Raw genomic sequence first — 17,806 nt, 5'->3', positions numbered from 1 at the left:
GCAGGAGCCGGGCTGGAGCTCGGCGATGCCTGAGAGGAGGCTGTGAGCCCGCGGGCAGAGGGGCCCCGCTGGAGCAGCCTGTCCTGGCAGGACTGAGCCCGTGGCACAGTGACCCACGCTGCAGCACTCGGAGGGGGCTGTGCCCAGGGGATGGACTCCGCTCCGAGAAGTTCCTGGAGAAGTCTCGGCCGGGAGAGAGCGCAGGGTGCAGCAGGGAACGACTCCTGTCCCTGAGCAGAGGGAGAAGCCCCGGGGGATGAGCTGAGCATGGCCCCATTCCCTGTCTCCTGCCCTGCCGGGGGAGGAGGTGCAGCTGGGAGCAGGGAGGCGTGGGGAAAGCTGCATTTAAGGCTCTGCACTGACTTCTCCTTCTCCTGCTCCGAGTCTTTGGAGTTTTCTGCCAGAAATCTCTCCCCTGCCCCACCCACCCACAGGGCTTGGGGCAGGTTTCCCTTTTTGGGGGAAATCAAAGCGAAGCACGGATGCGCAAACGAGGGGCAGGAGAAGTGAGGCTCCTGGGCTTCCCGCAGAGGCGGAGGCACGGGAGGCGCAGGGCCGGGAAAGCCGTGGCGGGAGGCGCGGAGAAGTTTGTTTGTGTGGGCAGCTCAATCCCGGCTCGGCCCGGGCCCGTGCCGGGGCTGTTCCTCATCTCCGGCTTTCCCCTCACGCAGCCCGGGGGCGCCGAGAGCGCGGGGCGAGGCGGGGCCGTGCGCAGAGCCCGCCCCGAGCTCGCTGCCATTGGCCGCCGGTGCCGTCAGTCGCGGTTGCGGCGCGCTGATTGGTGGGAGCGGGGCGCGGCGCGGCCCCGGCGGCGGGCTGAGGGCGGCCGTGGCCGCGCAGCGCCGCCATTGGCCGAGCGGCTGCGCGGGCCCGGCAGCGGCGGCAGCGGCCGGAGCGCGGTGAGGCGGCGGCGGCGGAGCTCGGAGGCGGCCCCGGCGCAGGTGGGAGCCGCGCTGGGCTCTGCGGGGGCTCGGGGCCGGCTGCGGGCGGAGGGGGCGGCAGGGGGCTCCGGCGGCTCGCCGGTGCCGTGTCCGGCCCGTGCCGGCCCCGGGCTGAGGGCGCTGCGGGAGCGGCTGCCCGCGGTCTCCTTCCCGCCGGGGCCGGGCAGGAGCCGCTGCCGGAGCAGCGCTGGCTCGGCCCGGCTGCTGTGGGTAGGACAGAGGGGCTGCCCCGCGGCCGGGAGCGGGCGGGGAAATTCCCGTCGCCGGAGGTTCGTGTGCCCGGCGGAGAGCGAGGAGTCCTGTCAAAGTGACTTTATTGCCGAGCAGGGGCAGAGGCCGTGGGGCATTTGCCGTGCGCTCTCTGCCGTGGCTGTAGCCCGCAGCCTCCTTTTTATCCTCATTTTCCCGGCCGCATCTCCCTCTGCCTTTGCCCACCGGCTGAGTTCCTTGGAAGGTTCCGACTTCCCGATGCGCCTGCTGCCTGTCCTCGTTAATGTGCACCCTCCTTTTGTAGAACAGCCGATATTCATGGCTCTGTTAAGTCTTTGTTCTACTCCTCGAAGTTCGGGAATGTGGCGGGACTTTGAGCAGCTGTCTGCGTCAATGTGTAACATTTATTGGAACTGATGGTTTCTCCCCTTATCTACAAGTGCCCGGCCCTATCTCCACGCAGATTCACTCCTTGACTCTGTTTTGTCCTTCCCGGGTCCTCTTTGGTTTTGGGATTATTCTCGGTGCCCTCATTCCCTGTCCTTTTGTAGCCGTTTGTGGATCAGGAGGCCTGGCTGCCACCTGCATGCCCTGGCTCAGCTGCTGGATGAGCTGCACTGCCAAGGTGTGGAGCATGGTAAAAAGATGAGAGTTGCTGCAGCACAGAAGAGAAGAAGCAGCATTCGTTTGACCCCTGGTGTGCCAGGGAGCCACGAAACTGTGTCCTATATCCATCCTTTCCATGTTTGACCAATACATAAACTGCTCTCCTATTTCCTTTGTTAGCTTTTTCACCACTTTTCCCTTGTCATCTCTTTACCAGCAGCAGTTTGAGTCATTTAGTTTTCCACAAACTCCTGTTTTTTCTGCTCACAGATAATCTGATCCCATCCCCTGGTGAAATGTTGTGTTTCTCATTTCAGTGGATTGGTCAGCAGGAAGGTCAGGAGCTGGAGCTGTCTGGTTGGTTCTTATAAGGAGGACAGCTTGTAATCTAATGATGCCATTGAAATGATAAATGGGTTCTCTGACTCCTGATATGAATTGGTGTGGGTTCTCAGGGGCTGATCCATGGTGTTGTAGGATTTGTTTTGGTGGCCATTCATCTTTTCCCCATTTTTGGGTGCTCCCTTCAGCTGGGGCTCCATCAATTGACCGCTTTTTTCTAATTACATCATCAAATACTTGAATTCCAACTGATTTCCCTGAACTTGTTCTAGGAAAAGCCCCAGTGCTGTGATACACCCTGTACAGCACAGACAGTGACAGCAGATGTTGGAGTGGGCAGAGGGATGATCCCCCCCATATTTTAGTGAAGTTTTCACAACATTCTCCATTTGCTGTTTCCCTTTGCAGCTTCAGCCATTTCTGTTGCAGAGTCAGAGATCCTCAGCATGGGCTCTGCCTTCAGCTGTGCAGATTCCATCTGTGCAAGCAGGCAGAGCTTGGGGTGAGGGGCAGAGGGAATCAGCCAATTCCTGCCCCAGGCAAGAAGAGCCAGGTACATTGTCCCCACTTTGCCCCAGCAGTCTTAATTTGCATGTCTAAAGCTCCTGTCCAGGCTACCTGTTTAAACATTAAGGGCTCACTTTAAATCTCTTCTAGTCATGCAGCCTAAAAGTGAACTTCGAGAAACCCAGATCAAAATTTTGGTGTATTTTACTGCTATGCAAAAACATAGACAAAAAATCCCAAGGTGATTCAGTTTTTTTTTACTTCCCCTCGGAAGAAAAACTCATTCTCACATTCTTTACCCAAACCTAACCAGCTACATAGAAGTATGAGTAATAAAAAAATACTCTAATGCTCTAAACTTTGCATTGAAACTTCAGGAAAAAGAAAAACTTCACTAATCTTTTTAGTGTTAAAGGCATTCCTTGATTCTTGCCAGGATATGCAACAAAAATCTTTCCATTCCCACATCGCCCAGGTGTGCAGAGAAAATAGTTCCATTACATGTGGGTTTTACTCGATTTTCCCCAAATTTGTGCAGTCTGAAGCAATCTAAATCCACTGGTTTAATATTCTGTAGTTTCAAGTTGTGCAGTTTTTAGTATTTGGTTTCCTATTGGGCCCGGATTTCTTTGCTTGTGCTGTTAATGAGGTGGGAAGTGCTGGATTTCCTTCTCAGGCTTTTGCAGACCAGGTGTCTGCAGCCCTGCCGGGGGCAGTGTCTGGTGTAGGTGTTGGTTGCTGTTTGCTGCTGGGGTTGATGTTTTGCTGCTGGTCGTTGTCTTTGTGGGTCTCTTTTGGGCCATTCCCAGTGTGTTGAGATGTTAAACTCATCTCCACTGAGTGGTGTAACATCCCTTAACAAAACCTTTAACATTTGTTTCCCTAAGGCCAAGGCAAAGCAAGCCTGAGTAGAGAAATAAAAGGTTAACAATGTTCAAGTCTATGAGCTGATCTATTTTCCATGGATGCAGTGGCAGGCAGGGCAGTGTGTGAGTGTGAGTGTAAGTGAGTGGAATTGTCCCGGTGTCTCCCCAGCAGCTGTGGCAGTGCAGGCCCAGCGAGCACTGAAGCTGCAGCAGTGGCAGCAAGGGCTGGCCCCGGTGGCTGGAGCTGCCCAGGGAGGGTGGCCAGGCCGAGGATTTCAGCAGAGGAGGTGTGGGCAGGCCCAGGGCCTTGCCCCGCTGTGGAGCCCTGGCTGCTGCTGCGCTGCCTTCAGTGCAGGCTCAGGGGGGCCTCCCATCCTCCTGCTGCAGGCGGGAAGTGCAAATCTCCGGGGCTGCAGAGACCTGGAGCCCAGGCTGAGGGGTCCCCCCGTGTTCAGCTGTGCTGGCGGCTGTTTCTGGCCTCGGGGCCCCTTGGCATGGGCCACGCCACTTGGCCACCAGTGGTGCTGCTTTGCACTCCTTAGGCAGAGCCCATGTCCTGCTTGGATGTTGGCAACAGCAAAGTGCCAAGGCAGGCTCTGTGCCAGCCCAGCTTCCTGGGGGAGAGATTGCACCAGAGACAGGATTCTGGCCACAGACTGCTTTAAATGTGCATCCCTTATCTCCACCCTGCACTAGGTGGAGAATTCCCAGGGTAAGGAATTCCCGAGATCAATTGCAAGGGGAAATAATTGAATATCTGCTCTGGCTCTGGCTCTTCTTCTTGCCCAATCCAGTGGCAAAAGCCGTACCCATGGCATCTTGGTTTCTATCCCCAGCTTCCAAAGGTGTTTCTTTCTTTCCCCATTCATTCTTTGTACCCAGCCTGAGCTCTAGGGGTTCCAGGGGTATGGAGGTCCCATTGTATTCCTAAAGCTGCCATAACTCCCTGGAGGATCTTTCCTTTGAAATTAGTTCTGCTCTCTGAGTCTGTTGCTTCCACAATCCCTTTTGTTGGAATTATGTCTTTTAGAAATACCTTAATAAGTGATCCAGTGGTTGCCCAGCAATCAGAATTGCTTTTTGCCCCCCTGTTATGTGAGATGATGTCACCAGAAGATATTGAAGCCTTCCTGCTCAGGACATTTCAGTGCCAGGCTCTTACAAGCACACACAGCTGTGCCGGTTGAGCTGACCATGGGGGTAACCTGTGCTTTGTCTGATTCCCTTTCCTCAATAACAGCGTGTTTTGGAACTCTTTTCCATTCTGCTGCCCTTGAAGAGCCATCCACCAAGACATTTTCTGCCTCAGGCCAGGCAATGTCTCCTGAATCTCCCCCAGGCTGGGTCTGGAGCCGTGTCACTTGAATGCAGTGCTGGGTTTCTTCCCAGCCCCTCTGTGGGCTGTTCAAACAGGAGGCTGGGTTAAACCCTTCCCCTGTCCTCAGTTCTGAACCCTCCTGTGCCACTGAACAAGTTTCACACTGTAATAACCGAGCACTGCTCATCCACTGCGAGGTTCTTTTGGTTATCAAAGCTTGAACTTGATGGCAGACTGGAACAGTTGGAGATCCTGTTGTCATCAGGTTTTGGGCCTCGGTTCCCATTGAAGCTGTGGCTGCACAATTTTGCAGCCAATGAGGCCACTCTGGCCACTGGGTGAAACATTTTGGCCCAAGGATTCCTTTGGCATGGCCCTATTGAACATTCACCTACAATTCCAATTTCTTTTCTGAGTCTGGAAGAGCCAGAGCTGAGGCATCAATAGTTTTGGTTGTTCATTTTCTCAAGTTTTGCTCACTTTCTCCTGTCCATACCACAGCATGGAGGCTGTCTGGGGTTAAAAAGTCCTACAATGTTCTGGCTGGAACATAGAATCCTCAATCCACGTTGTGTATTTGTGTTTTAATTCTCAGAATTGTTGCAGCTCGTTTTGGTCTTTTCCTTATTTTAGTTTACTTCTTTACATCTGAAATTGCCTAGACTCTCTCTGGGTCAATCCTTCAGTCAAATTATGTCCCATATATTTAACCTTTTTCTCCACCATTTGCAATTTTTTTTCAAATACTCAAGATATGACTTTTAGCCAGAAAATTCAGCCATTTCAGAGGGGCTTTGTCTAGCACTTGTTCTTGTCCTCCTCATTGGAGCCATCTGATTCCTTGAGTGCAGGATAGGAGTGCTGTAGGGAGACATCCCTGGCTCTCAAAGCACTGCCTTTAGCAGGGACTCCATACCAGGCTGTGAGCCCTTCCTTCCCTCCCCTGGAACAGGGTGTTGCTTTTAGACACCACTTGTCCTGGTTGCTTCCAAGTAATTTGGAGAGACTTCATATCAAATTTTCCCTTTGGGTCTGCCCACACCTCTGGGTTCACTTTGATTTATTGAAAAATTATGGATATTGATCTAGTACCGATATCCAACTGTGACGGGCAAAAACTCTCTAACAGTTTAAAGTTAGAAAGTGTGTGTTTATTCAATGCCGGGCATCGTGCGGGATCGCTCCCAAATACACACCGCACCTTGCAGGTGATTACAGCGTCTTTTTATCCATACAAGTACTGAATACACAAAATACAAATACATATTCATATTTTTGGTACATCCCATTCCCCGCTTCGTATACTAATCACTCCAAAAGCTATTAAGCATGTGTAGTTTGTCCCTTGAAATGGGTCAGTGGTCCCTTTCATGGGTCGGGGTCCCAAAATGAGGAAGTAAATGAAGTCTTCCTCCTTCTGACCTTTCTACCTTTTCAATGCAAATATGACAAATGAACTCTTGGTAGAACTCCCATTCCTTGTCTTCAATTGGTTTCAGAATAGAGGAGGCCCACAATTGTCTTATGTTCCTAAAAGCTATTTGTCAGTTTCTATATTCTTCATTATTAAAACCAGCTAGCTAAACATTGTGCTGACAAGCAATCAATTATTAGTTAACTACTAACTCCTAACTTCATCAAGTCTACTCATTTATTATTATTATTTTAATTAATGCTAGTAAAGATTATTTCTAACTAAAACCTTAGCTCCTTTAAAATCTCTAAATTCCTTAAAGTTTACATTTCAACTTCAGCATAGGCCTTGCCAGACATTTGACACAAAGGTACAGCAGCAATAGCCTCTGTATCACCTTTTACAATACTACAATGCCACCATCAAATTCCTTCCTAGTTAATTACAATCAGAGTAGGAAGAAAAAGAATTTAGTTTATTTCAAACCTATCCCCCACAGCTCCTAATAGTGATTGAACAAATAACACCAGCTCAGCTTTCCCATTTATTCCCTTAATAATGAAAACATTCCTTTACAGTTTTCCCCCCTTAGGTGTAAGATTCCAAGTGGATGGAGAGGCCCCTGTGTCCATCAGGAGAGGCCTCCTCTGGATGCAGACGCAGCCTGAATGTTCTCCAGGGCTCCAGTGTGGTGGGTCCCCGGTGGGATGGGAGCTCAGAGAGCCCTGACAATCCATGTCCATGCAGGGGTGGACTTGCTCCTGCTGAGGGTGCTGCTGTCTGTGCTTGCAGTGTCCTTGTGGGCTGCAGCTGGAGCCCTGACTCCTTCCCAGGGGCTGTTTGGGTGGGCTCTGCCCTGGCCAGGAGGGCAATGCCTCTGCCAGGTGCTTGTGGCCGACCCCGTCATGCCCTGGGTGCTGGGGCCCCCTTGGGCCCTGGGGTTGATCCCTCAGGGGCTGTGGGAACTCTGCCGTGGCCTTTGCCTTCAGCTTGGCCTTTTGCTCATCCCTTCTTGCCTTCAGCTGCTGTGCCCTTGTGCCCAAGTGCTGCAGGGCTTCTTGTGCCACTCCTGCAGCCCCGGTCACTGCCTGTGGGTGCTCATCCTCTGAGAGCTGCTGAGCTTTCTGCAAAACCTTTCCTTTCTGCAGGGACCCAAAGCAAATCCTGAACAGCAAATCCTGATCCTTCATGTGCACTCTGCATTTCCCAGCTGTTCCTTTGTGTTCCCCCTTGTGCTCAGGGTCCCTGCCCAGCCCGTGTGGCAGAGCCGGTGCCTGTCCTGCCGCAGTGTCCAAAGGCGGCCCCCCCGGCGGGCAGGGCCGGCAGCTCCCCGGGGCCGGGCAGCGGCCGGGGCGTCCCGCAGCCTCCTGGGGGCCGGGGGCCACTGCCGGCCCTGCCCGGGGCTGGTGGGGTCAGGCAGCGCCCGGCGCTGAGCCCCGGCTGCCCCACAGCCCCGGCCCGGCCCCGCAGCTCCCCACAGGCCCCAGCCCGTGCTCCCGGTGCCGCACCTCTGCGCCCGGTGCTGCCGCTGCCACCGCAGAGAAACCCCTGGCATCCTGACCTCCTGCTTTTCCTGTCTGGGCAACTGGGAATTCAAAATATTAGCTGGCAAATTGTGAGGTTAAGACTCTGTGGAAAAACATCCCAATCCAGAGTATTTTTCTCTTCCTCCTTTTTTCCCTCATCCTTTTTCTTACCACACAGATTCCTCCTGCTGCTTCTTGCCTGAACCATATTGCTGCACACTCCCCTTCACCTGATTCCTTCCCAGGACACGAACACCATCCATCCCCTGTTGTCTAAATGCCTTCTCCACTTTCCTTGTTGCCTCCCTGGGTGTCCATGTCCTTAATTACCTCTGGGGGAATGTGCAAACTACCTCAACATTCTCCCAAGGGACCCTTCAGAGACATCTTGGGATCATCATCCCTTTGGCCAGGCCCCCTTCCTGGCTTTCCCTTTTCTCCCCTCCATGGGTGCCCTGCCATGTTCAGTCCCCAAAGATCCCAGGGCACTCACTGATGAGATTTTCAGTGCTCTCTCCCTGCTGACTCTTCACAGACCCCCCTGATGTGTCACTCGTCTGTCTCCTGGTCACTCCCGGGCCCCCAATCAATCCCCGGTGCCGCCACCAGCCAAGGGAGCCGATCACCCAAAGTGGGTGAGGCACCTTCAGCTGCACTCCCTGCCCGCCCCGGAGGGTGGAAGGAATTTGGGATGAACCCCAGGGTTTGCAGGAAAACTGACATCACCAGAGGATTCTGTCCACAGAGCAGAGAGACGAATCTTATAAAATAATTTATTTCCTGAAAATGGGAAAGAGTAGGGGACCGTCCTCATGGGATCTCTCCAATTGTTTGAGGACACAGCTTCCTTTTCATCCTAATTCTCCTGGCCACATCTCCCTCTGCTTTCCCCATTGGCTGAAGTACTTGGGAGGTACAGACTTCCCAATCCACCTATTACATACCCACCTTTATATACTGCATGCTTTCATATAGCAAACGATATTCATGGCTCTGTTAAGTCTTGTTCTTCTGGAAGTTCATGAATAGAGCAGAACCTTGGCTGAGCAGCAGTCTGTGTCATCAATGAGTAAAATTTTCTGAAACCGATGTCTTCTCCTGTCACTTCCTAACATAAAAGTTCTTTGGCCCTATCTCCGAGCAGATTCAGAGCATCTGTTTGTAAAGACACTTTCCTGTGGTTCCTTCCATGGGGTCCCCCGTTTGTGGGACATCCCCCCTGGAGCAGGGTGTCCCCTCTGTGCTGCAGCCCCAGGGCTCGGGCAGAGCTCAGCCAATCAGAGCCCGCGGCGCTGATGACTCACCAGTTGCCAGGCAGACTCGCAGCTCCCCGCGTTCCCCACCTGGACCCACCTGCGCCCCCCCTCGGCCCCATGGCCCCGCGAGGGGAATTTGGGGAGGTGGGAGTGGGGCAGCGCCAAGGCCGGGCCCCCCCGCGCTGTCCTGGCGGGAGCGGCTGCAGTGGGGACCGAGTGCGGGCGGGAGCGGCCGAGAGCCCAGCGCTGCCCCAGCCCGACCTGCCCCAGCTCCATCCCTGCCCCTGCGCTGGGATGCTGTGGGGCTGGGGGGAAGAGGGAGCCGGCAGTGGGTGCTGGGCCTGGGGGCAGGAGGAGAAGGGAAGGAGAAGCAGGCTTGAGGAACAAAATGGTCAAACGGTGCAGGTGGCATGAGAGGGTGGGATTGTGCAGGAGAAGGAGGAATAGCAGGAGGAAGAGGAGTGTGAGGAAGAGCAGAGACACAGGAGGAGGAGGAGGAGGAGCAGAAAGAGGAAGCAGCAGAAGGTTCCACCCCTCCCTGTGTCTGCAGCCTCCCCCCAGCCCCAGGAGCGCTGCTCCCCCCACAAGCAGCAGGTGACTGTGGAGGGGGATCCACAATTTTCACGGGGTGAATCTTCTTGTTTCTGAGCTTTCTTGGGCTAAATGTTGGTGCTTTGGTTTTATGTGGCAGCTGAATCTTCCTGTTTTGGAGGAGGTTTTTGCTGACTTGTGATGTTTGGGGAGTTTTTGATCTGTGTCTTGAAGTTTGTGGGATTTTTGGGCTGAATCTTGGTGTTTTGGAGGTTCTTAGAGACACAAGATTCCCAATGACTTCCTGGGATGAACTTGGGCAAGGAGGAACCTCCAGTCCAAGGTGCTCTTCTCTTGTTTTTTCCCCAAACCAGGAGTTTTCATTTCCAGGCCGTGGCTGGATGGAGGAGGAGGAAAAGTCCCGGAGATGCTGCAGGAGGAGGAGCTGCAAACCCAGCCCAGGGAGTTGCTGGGAGGAAAGAGCCCCCCTGAGCCAGGAAGGCGGGCAGAGGTCCAGGCGGAGCTCGGAGCTGGTGGAGAAGCCTCATGGCAGGGAGAAGCCCCACAAGTGCTTGGAATGTGGGAAGGGTTTCAGCCGGAGCTCCCACCTGATCCAGCACCAGAGGATCCACACTGGGGAGAGGCCCTATGAGTGTCCCCAGTGTGGGAAGAGGTTTCGGACCAGCTCTGCTGTCCTCATACATGAGAGGATTCACACAGAGGAGAGGCCCTTCCGCTGCCCCGACTGCGGGAAGGCCTTCAAGCACAACTCCAATCTCACTGTGCACTGGCGCATCCACACCGGGGAGAGGCCCTACGAGTGTGGGAAGTGTGGGAAGAGCTTCACACAGAGATCAACCTTGACCAAACACCAATGGAGGCACCACTAAGGGAAGCCCTGTGAGTGCCCCGAGTGAGGAAAGAGCTTTGAGTGAGGGAAGAGGGTCAGGGAAGAGCTTGGTGCGCTGCTGCAGCTCCATTCCCCATGGGAGGATCCGGGCTGGATGATCCCCAGTGACCCCTGTTGGGCAGAGCCCTGGTGCCCCCGTATGGAGAATAAAACAGAGAGAAAAGCAATGGAGCTGATAAAGGGGCCTGATATCTGAGGCCTGACTGAGCAGAAACTGTGGGAGACACAGACACAGTTTAAGTCTCCATGGGCAAGAAGAGCGGACAGTGGGGGGTGGCAGGGGTGTGACAGAGGGGATGAGGGGGTGACAAAGGGACAGAGGGGACAGCAGAGCCCTCCAGGGAGGGGACAAAGGGGACCCTGGGAGGGCACTGGTGCCACCGCAGGAGGCCACAAGTGCCAGCAGGTCTGTGACACCACCCCTGTCTCCTCCCCAGGTGTCCCCATATCAGCTGGAGTCACTGGTGAATGTGGTGGCCACCCTGGGTGAGGTGGCAGCCACCGTGACCAGGTTACAGAGGGACGAGCAGCAGCTCATGTCCCCAGAGTCCCTGCACGTGAACCTGAGGAACTTCACCTGGAGTCTCGGTGAGACGCTGGAGCAGGGCGGTGTAACCTCCCTGGGCCACCGTGGTGTCCCCTCCCTGGGCCAGGCCCTGGCCGTGCTTGGGGCCACCCCAGGGGCCACCTGGGCCGATGTGAGAGCTGCGGCCTGGGCCTGGCAGGAGTTGGTGGTCAGGCTCGAGGACAGCCGGGCCCTGCTGGCCTGGGATGCCACCGAGCTCCGCGACGCCCGCTGGGACGCGGCCATCGCTGCCATCTGGGCCGGGGACCTGCAGAACGTGGCCACCCGCAGGAGGACAGCTGGGAGCAGCCTGGTGGCCACAGCCCAGCAGCTGAAGGTGTCCCTGGGCAGGGAAAAGAGGGCCTTGGCAGGGCCACGCACAAGGCCCAGGTGGCTGCGGCCACCAACGAGGCCGTGGGAGAGGCCGTGGTGGCCAGCAGCCAAGCCATGGTGGCCACCAGAAGGGGACATTGGGCACAGGTGGCCCTGGGGCCGCTGGAGCGCTTGGTGGAAGAGTGTGAAGGAGGCAGGTGGTTCCCCGAGGAGCTGCAGTGCCGGCTCAGGGACATCGAGGCCATCCTGGAGGGGACAAAGAAGGCGTCCCCCGATGTCCCTGAGGCCTTGGTGGCCAAAGTGGCTGAGTTTGAGAAGCTGTGGGATGCCAGTGCCTGCCTGGGCAAGGATCACCTGCTGGGGACACTTGGGGACATCCATGACCTCCTCTTGAGTCCCTGTGGTGGCTCCGGCGGCCCCGGTGGCCCCAGCAGGCGCGCCCTGGCCCAGCGGTGCCAAAAAGCCGTGGAGGATCTCCCCAGGCTGCTGCAGCGATGGCACCGCTCTGATGCCATCAGGGACAGTGACATCCTGGTGGACAGCGCTGGCGTCACCAGTCCCCTCCTCGCGCGGGATTTGAGACCAATTCGGAGAATTTTCTGGGAATTTTCATGGGCATTGTCCCACATGCTGATGGGAGTTTCTGGGATGACGTTACCAGCCGCACCTGGGGACATTCTGAGAGCACTCAGAAGGCTTTTGCATTCCCCTGTTGCCGTTTGCATTTTTCTGCTTTTTCTGTTGGGTTTGGCATTTCTCTGTTGCCTTTTGCAGGTTCCTATTGACCCCCAGCATTTTGCTCGGGTGCTCATACTGATATCGATTATTGATAATTCCTTGCAGCTGCTCGCTGGCACAATAAAATCTCAGAGTTTGCATGGACAAGTCCAAGGCAGTGTGAGCTTTCTGCCAGGATTTGGGAATCCTTTACGAATCCAATTCTCACATCCCTGGCCCCCCCGTTCCCGGCGCTGTTCCCGGAGGTCCCGCGGCTCTGGGGGGGTCAAAGGGGAGGGGGCGGAACCCCCGTGATGGGTGGGGGGCACAAAGGGGGTCCGGGCCCGGTGCTCGGGGGGGTCGGGGGCACTGAAGGGGTGCGGGTGCGGTTTTTGGGGGGTCCCGGTGCTCGGTGAGGGGGGGTCAGTGCTCAGCAGCGGGGGCTGTCCAGGGACCCCCCCGGCTCCCCCAAATCCCAGCCGGGTGTGAAAAACAAAGTTCACTAAGGGATTACTAAACAAAGTTTAATCAGGGATAAAAAAGGGTTTTGGGGCTGGCCAAAGAACTCGCCCTCAACTTAACCCTTCGTTCTCCGGATCCGGTTCCACTGCAGGGCCAGGAACACACTCCTGAGTTTTGACATTATTCAAACACTCCTGGGAGGTTTGGGTCTCCCAGGAACTCGTGTTTGGGTCTCACCTCTGACTTGTCTGCAGGACATTCTGTAGATTAAGTTGATATTTTTGATTTCTTCTCATGGTTCCACCCTGTTGTTTCAGGCCCCCTGATAAATTCATAAATTCTTCTGAGCTTTGTGTCACTGGTATCACCTGGTGAGGCTGGTCCACAGATGTGGGAAACAACTGAATTGTTTTACACCTGAGTCAGTCACACAAAAGCATTTTAACATTACATAGTCTCTATTCCAGTATTTATTATTGATCTATTTAATGTTTATCTATTTTTAATATATTAAGGCCTATGATATAATATCTGTTTATTACTCTAGCAGTAAATTTGTTATATGCTGCACACATAAACGGATTGATTTTATTGTACCAGCGAGCAGCTGCAAGGAATTATCAGTAATCAATATCAATACCAAGTACCACAGCAAAATCCTCATGCTCAATAACAACGTGCAGAAGGCAATACAGAATTTCAAAAGCTGATTATTCTATTGTCATTTATAACCCGGCTCTGCTGCAAGGCACCGAGGGGCTCATTCAGCCCCTGACCCACCGCCACCCCCATCAGTGTCCCCAGAGTGTCCTCAGAATGTCCCCAAGTGTCCCCAGTGACGTCACCCCAGGAATTCCCATCAGCATTTGGGACAATTGCAATGAAAATTCCCAGAAAATTCCCCGAATTCATCTCAAATCCAGTGTGGTTTGGGGAGGGGGGAGAAGTGACAGCAGCGATGTCCCTGATGATGTCACCGTCCCCGACGATGTCACAGCGGTGACATTGCTGTCCCTGCAGCAGCCTCGGGATGTCCTCTGTGAAAAATGCATATTTTATGGTTGGCTTTTGCAAGTATTATATTGAATAGGATTTATATTATGTTACATTGATTAGTAGTGCTGTATTAACATTTTAATGGTAGGGTAAATGTAGATTTGTGGTTAAAACGGAGCTTTTGTGGTTAAAATAGAAACTCTGTGCGTGGGAAGAAAGGAATGAGGTACTTGCACTGGGACGGCAGCCGCAGGACACCGAAATCTTCCAGAGAAAAAGAATTTACAGCTTATTGTAAATGCAGGCGAGCCGGGGGGAAGAAATGACGATGCCTGACTCCAGCTCAGAAGGATGAATGGTTTCTTTATTAGAACTATACTAATATAGATTAATATACTGTTTAAAGGAGACACTAAAACTACAAACTGCTTTTTCTAACTCCCAAATCTAACTCCTCACAACTCGTGACCCTCTCTGAGATTCCAGCCCCAGGTGGGTTGGATTGGCCCCAGGCTCAAACGATCCTCACCAGAACCCAACCCAGCAACCACCCCACAACAATTTGGGTAACAAATCGTTAAACAATTCTCCAAACACGTTCCACATGCTAAAACAAGGAGCAGAAACAGAAATTGTTTTCTCTTTCGTTTCCCTCTGTGCTCCTCTGTGGAAAATGCTGGGAGGCAGAGCAATGTGCTGCCACAAGGGCTCCCTGATTAAAGGAAATTCACTCTCCGTGCCCCGCTCAGCCCTGCGGGCGCCGCGGGATTGAGAAGAGGCTGCCACTGCTCCGGGTTCTGTGGCTGGACAGGATTTATGCATCATGCATGAGATCGATGAATATGCAACAGGCTGCTGCTTTTAGGGTTATTCCTTGTTCAAGGCGTGGCTTTGGCAGCTCAGTGCCCAAACCATCCGGACGTCCGTAATCCCTCGCTTTTTATTGTCTTGTCACTGTCCTGACCTCATTGTCCACATTGTTATTGCTCTGATTTTATCGCTGGTTTTTAATAACTGTTTTATTACTAATAAACTTTTACAATTTTAAAAACCAACTGACTGGTGTTTTCCACAGTGCCCAAAAACATCCGGATGTCCAAAATTCCTTACTTTTTATTGTCTTGTCATCGTCCTGACCCTCATTGTCCAGATTCTTATTGCCCCGATTTCATTGCTATTTTTATAACTATTTTGTTACTAATTAACTTTTTGAATTAGTAAATTTTTAAATTTCAAAAACCAGCGAGTGGTGCTTTTCACAGTGCCCAAGAACTCCTGGATGTCCAAAATTCATTTTTTATCATCTTGTGGTGTTCTCATCCTCATTGTCCACATTTTTATTACTCTGATTTTATTTACTTTTTTTTTTTTACTCACTATTTTATTACTAATAAACTTTTAAAATTTAAAAAACAACTGATTGTTATTTTCCACAGTGCCCAAAAACTCCTGGATGTCTGAAATTCTTAATTTTTTATTGTCTCATGGTGCCTGACCCTCGCTATCCACATTTTATTACTCTGATTTTATTTTTAAATTTTATTTTATTTTATTTCTTATTATTTTATTTTTATTTTTATATGTCTTAATAATTGTTTTATTACTAAGAAACTTTTAAAATTTCAGAAACAACTGATCTGTGTTTTCACAGTGCCCAAAAGCTCCTGGATGTCCAAAATTCTTCATTTTTTATCATCTCGTGGTGCTTTGACCCTCATTGTCCAAATTTTTATTACTCCTCTTTATTGCTATTTTTATAACTATTCTATTACTAATTAACTTGTTTGAATCAGTAATTTTTAAAATATTTTAAAGAACCAGACTGGCATTTTTCACGGTGCCCAAAAACATCCGGGCATCCGAAATTATTTTCTTTTTATCGCCTTGTGGTGGCCTAAATGTCATTGTCCAGATTTTGATAACTCTGATTTTATTTTGTATTTTAATTTTATTATTTTTATTATTTTAATTTTTTATTTCATATTTTAATAACTATTTTATTATTAATAAACTTTTAACATTTCAAGAACAACTGATCGGTGTTTTCACAGTGCCCAAGAACTCCTGGGTGTCCAAAATTCTTCATTTTTTATCATCTTGTGGTGTCCTGACCCTCATTGTCCACGTTTTTATTGCTCCGATTTTATCGCTATTATAATTATTATTTCATTACTAATTAACTTGTTTAGTTATTTATTACTAACTAACTTGTGTAATAATTAGTTTATTATTAATTAACTTGTGTAATTAGTGATTAGTTTGTGATTTTACAGACCCGCGATCAGCACTTTCAGAGCTCGCGGCGAGCGGGAAACGTTACACGGGAACGAGCTTTGGATCGATTCCTGTGTGATACTGATCAATAATCAATAATCAATAACTAATGCTGGATCGATTCCTGTGTGACACTGATCAATAATCAATAATTAATAACTAATACTGGAACTATTAATTTGTGATATTGATTAATTAATAATAAATAATTGACATTGGATTGATTCCACTGTAGCATTGATTAATAATAAATAATAATAAAGAGTGGATAAAAGTTTCTGTAATATCGAGTGATTAATAATTAATAATTACTAATATCGAATAACATAGGTTGATTCCTTTGTGATACTGATTAATAATTTATAATTTATATTGGATTATTTTATTTTTAACATTGATTAACACTATTGGATTTGTTACTTTGTAATATTAATAATAATTAATAATATAGGATTGATTTCCTTGTAATATTGATTAATAATAAATAACTAATAACAGTATTAATTTATGTGTAATATTAATTCTTAATAATCAATAATTAATAATTAATATTGGATAGATTTCTTTGTAATATTTATTAATTAATCCTTAATAATTAATAATAGATCAACTTCTTTTTAGTGTTGATTAATTAATAATCAATAGTTGATATTGGGTCTATTTCTTTGCAATGCTGGTAATAATAAAGAATTCATAATTACTACTGAATTTATTTCTCTTAAATATTGATTAATTAATAATCAATAGTTGATATTGGATAAATTTATTTGTTATGGTTAATAATTAATAATCAATTATCAATAATCAATGATCAATAATTAATCTTGGATTGATTTCTTTGTAATTTGTGAAAAATGCCGATTGAATGATGCGCTGCTATTGATTATTGATAACTCCCTGCTATTGATTATTGATAACACCCTGCTATTGATTATTGATAATCTGCTATCGATTATTGACAACTCACTGCTATTGATTATTGATAACTCCCTGCTATTGATTATTGATAATCTTCTATTATTGGTAACTCCCTGCTATTGATTATTGATAACTCCCTGCTATTGATCATTGATAACTCCCTTCTATTGATTATTGATAATCTGCTATTGATTTTTTATAACTCACTGCTATTGATTATTGATAATCCGCTATTGATTATTGATAACTCACTTGATTATTGATAACTCCCTACTATTGATCATTGCTAACTCTCTGCTATTGATTTGGATGTGTGGAGATGAAGGAACAATGGGAATGGAAATCTCCTTTTTTTTCCTTTTTTCCCCATTTTTTTCTCCTTTTTTTGCCCTTCTCTCTCCCGTGACAAAAGCGAAGATTTGATGAAAAATCAATAAAATGGGAAACGGAACTTTTCTAAAATTGCTTTTTAAAAAAAATCCAGTGAACAATTGGAGCTGGGTAATTGGTTCTCTAATGACTTTAAATTCGTGCTTTGGGTTTTTTAATCAATGCTTTAAAAAAGAACCTTAAAATCCAAACTGGAACAAACTCCTCCAGTGCCACCAACCCCACCGGTGTCCCCAATGTCCCCAAACTCCCCAAATGTCCCCAAACCTCCCCAAATGTCCCCAAACTCTCCAAATATCCCCAAATATCCCCAAACCTCCCCAAATGTCCCCAAACTCCCCAAATGTCTCCAAACATCCCCAGATGTCCCCAGATGTCCCCAAACCTCCCCAGACCTCCCCAAATGTCCACCAGGCCCATCCCTGACATGTTCTCCACGCTGGGCCTGGTGGCACCTGTGGGGACATTGGGGACACGTCACCGACACGCCCGGGTGGCACCGACACCCCCGGGTGGCACCGAGCCCGTCCTGGTGGCACCGGCCACCCCCCGATGTCCCCAGCTCTGCTCCTGATGTCCCTTAGGAGATCCCAGTCCTGTCCCCAGTGTCCCAAACCCCATCCCCGGTGTCCCCAACCCCGTCCCAGCTGTCCCCAGCCGTATCCCAGCTGTCCCCAACCCCATTCCTGATGTCCCCAACCCTGTCCCCAGTGTCCCCAGGCAT

General features: G+C 50.1%; 1 protein-coding gene across 1 annotated transcript in view; it reads left to right on the top strand.

Moving 5' to 3' along the window:
* The window catches only part of LOC144246561 (uncharacterized), a 1,050,450-nt gene that overhangs the window by 651,412 nt on the left and 381,232 nt on the right, over window positions 1–17,806 (top strand). Inside the window, exon 10 of the mRNA XM_077784471.1 lies at window positions 10,119–10,280. Coding sequence (XP_077640597.1) covers window positions 10,119–10,280 — 162 coding nt within the window. The remainder of the gene's footprint in view (window positions 1–10,118; window positions 10,281–17,806) is intronic.

Source organism: Lonchura striata, chromosome 6 (genome assembly GCF_046129695.1).
Source record: "Lonchura striata isolate bLonStr1 chromosome 6, bLonStr1.mat, whole genome shotgun sequence".
Lineage (NCBI taxonomy): Eukaryota > Metazoa > Chordata > Aves > Passeriformes > Estrildidae > Lonchura > Lonchura striata.
This window is presented reverse-complemented; position numbering and strand designations above follow the sequence as displayed.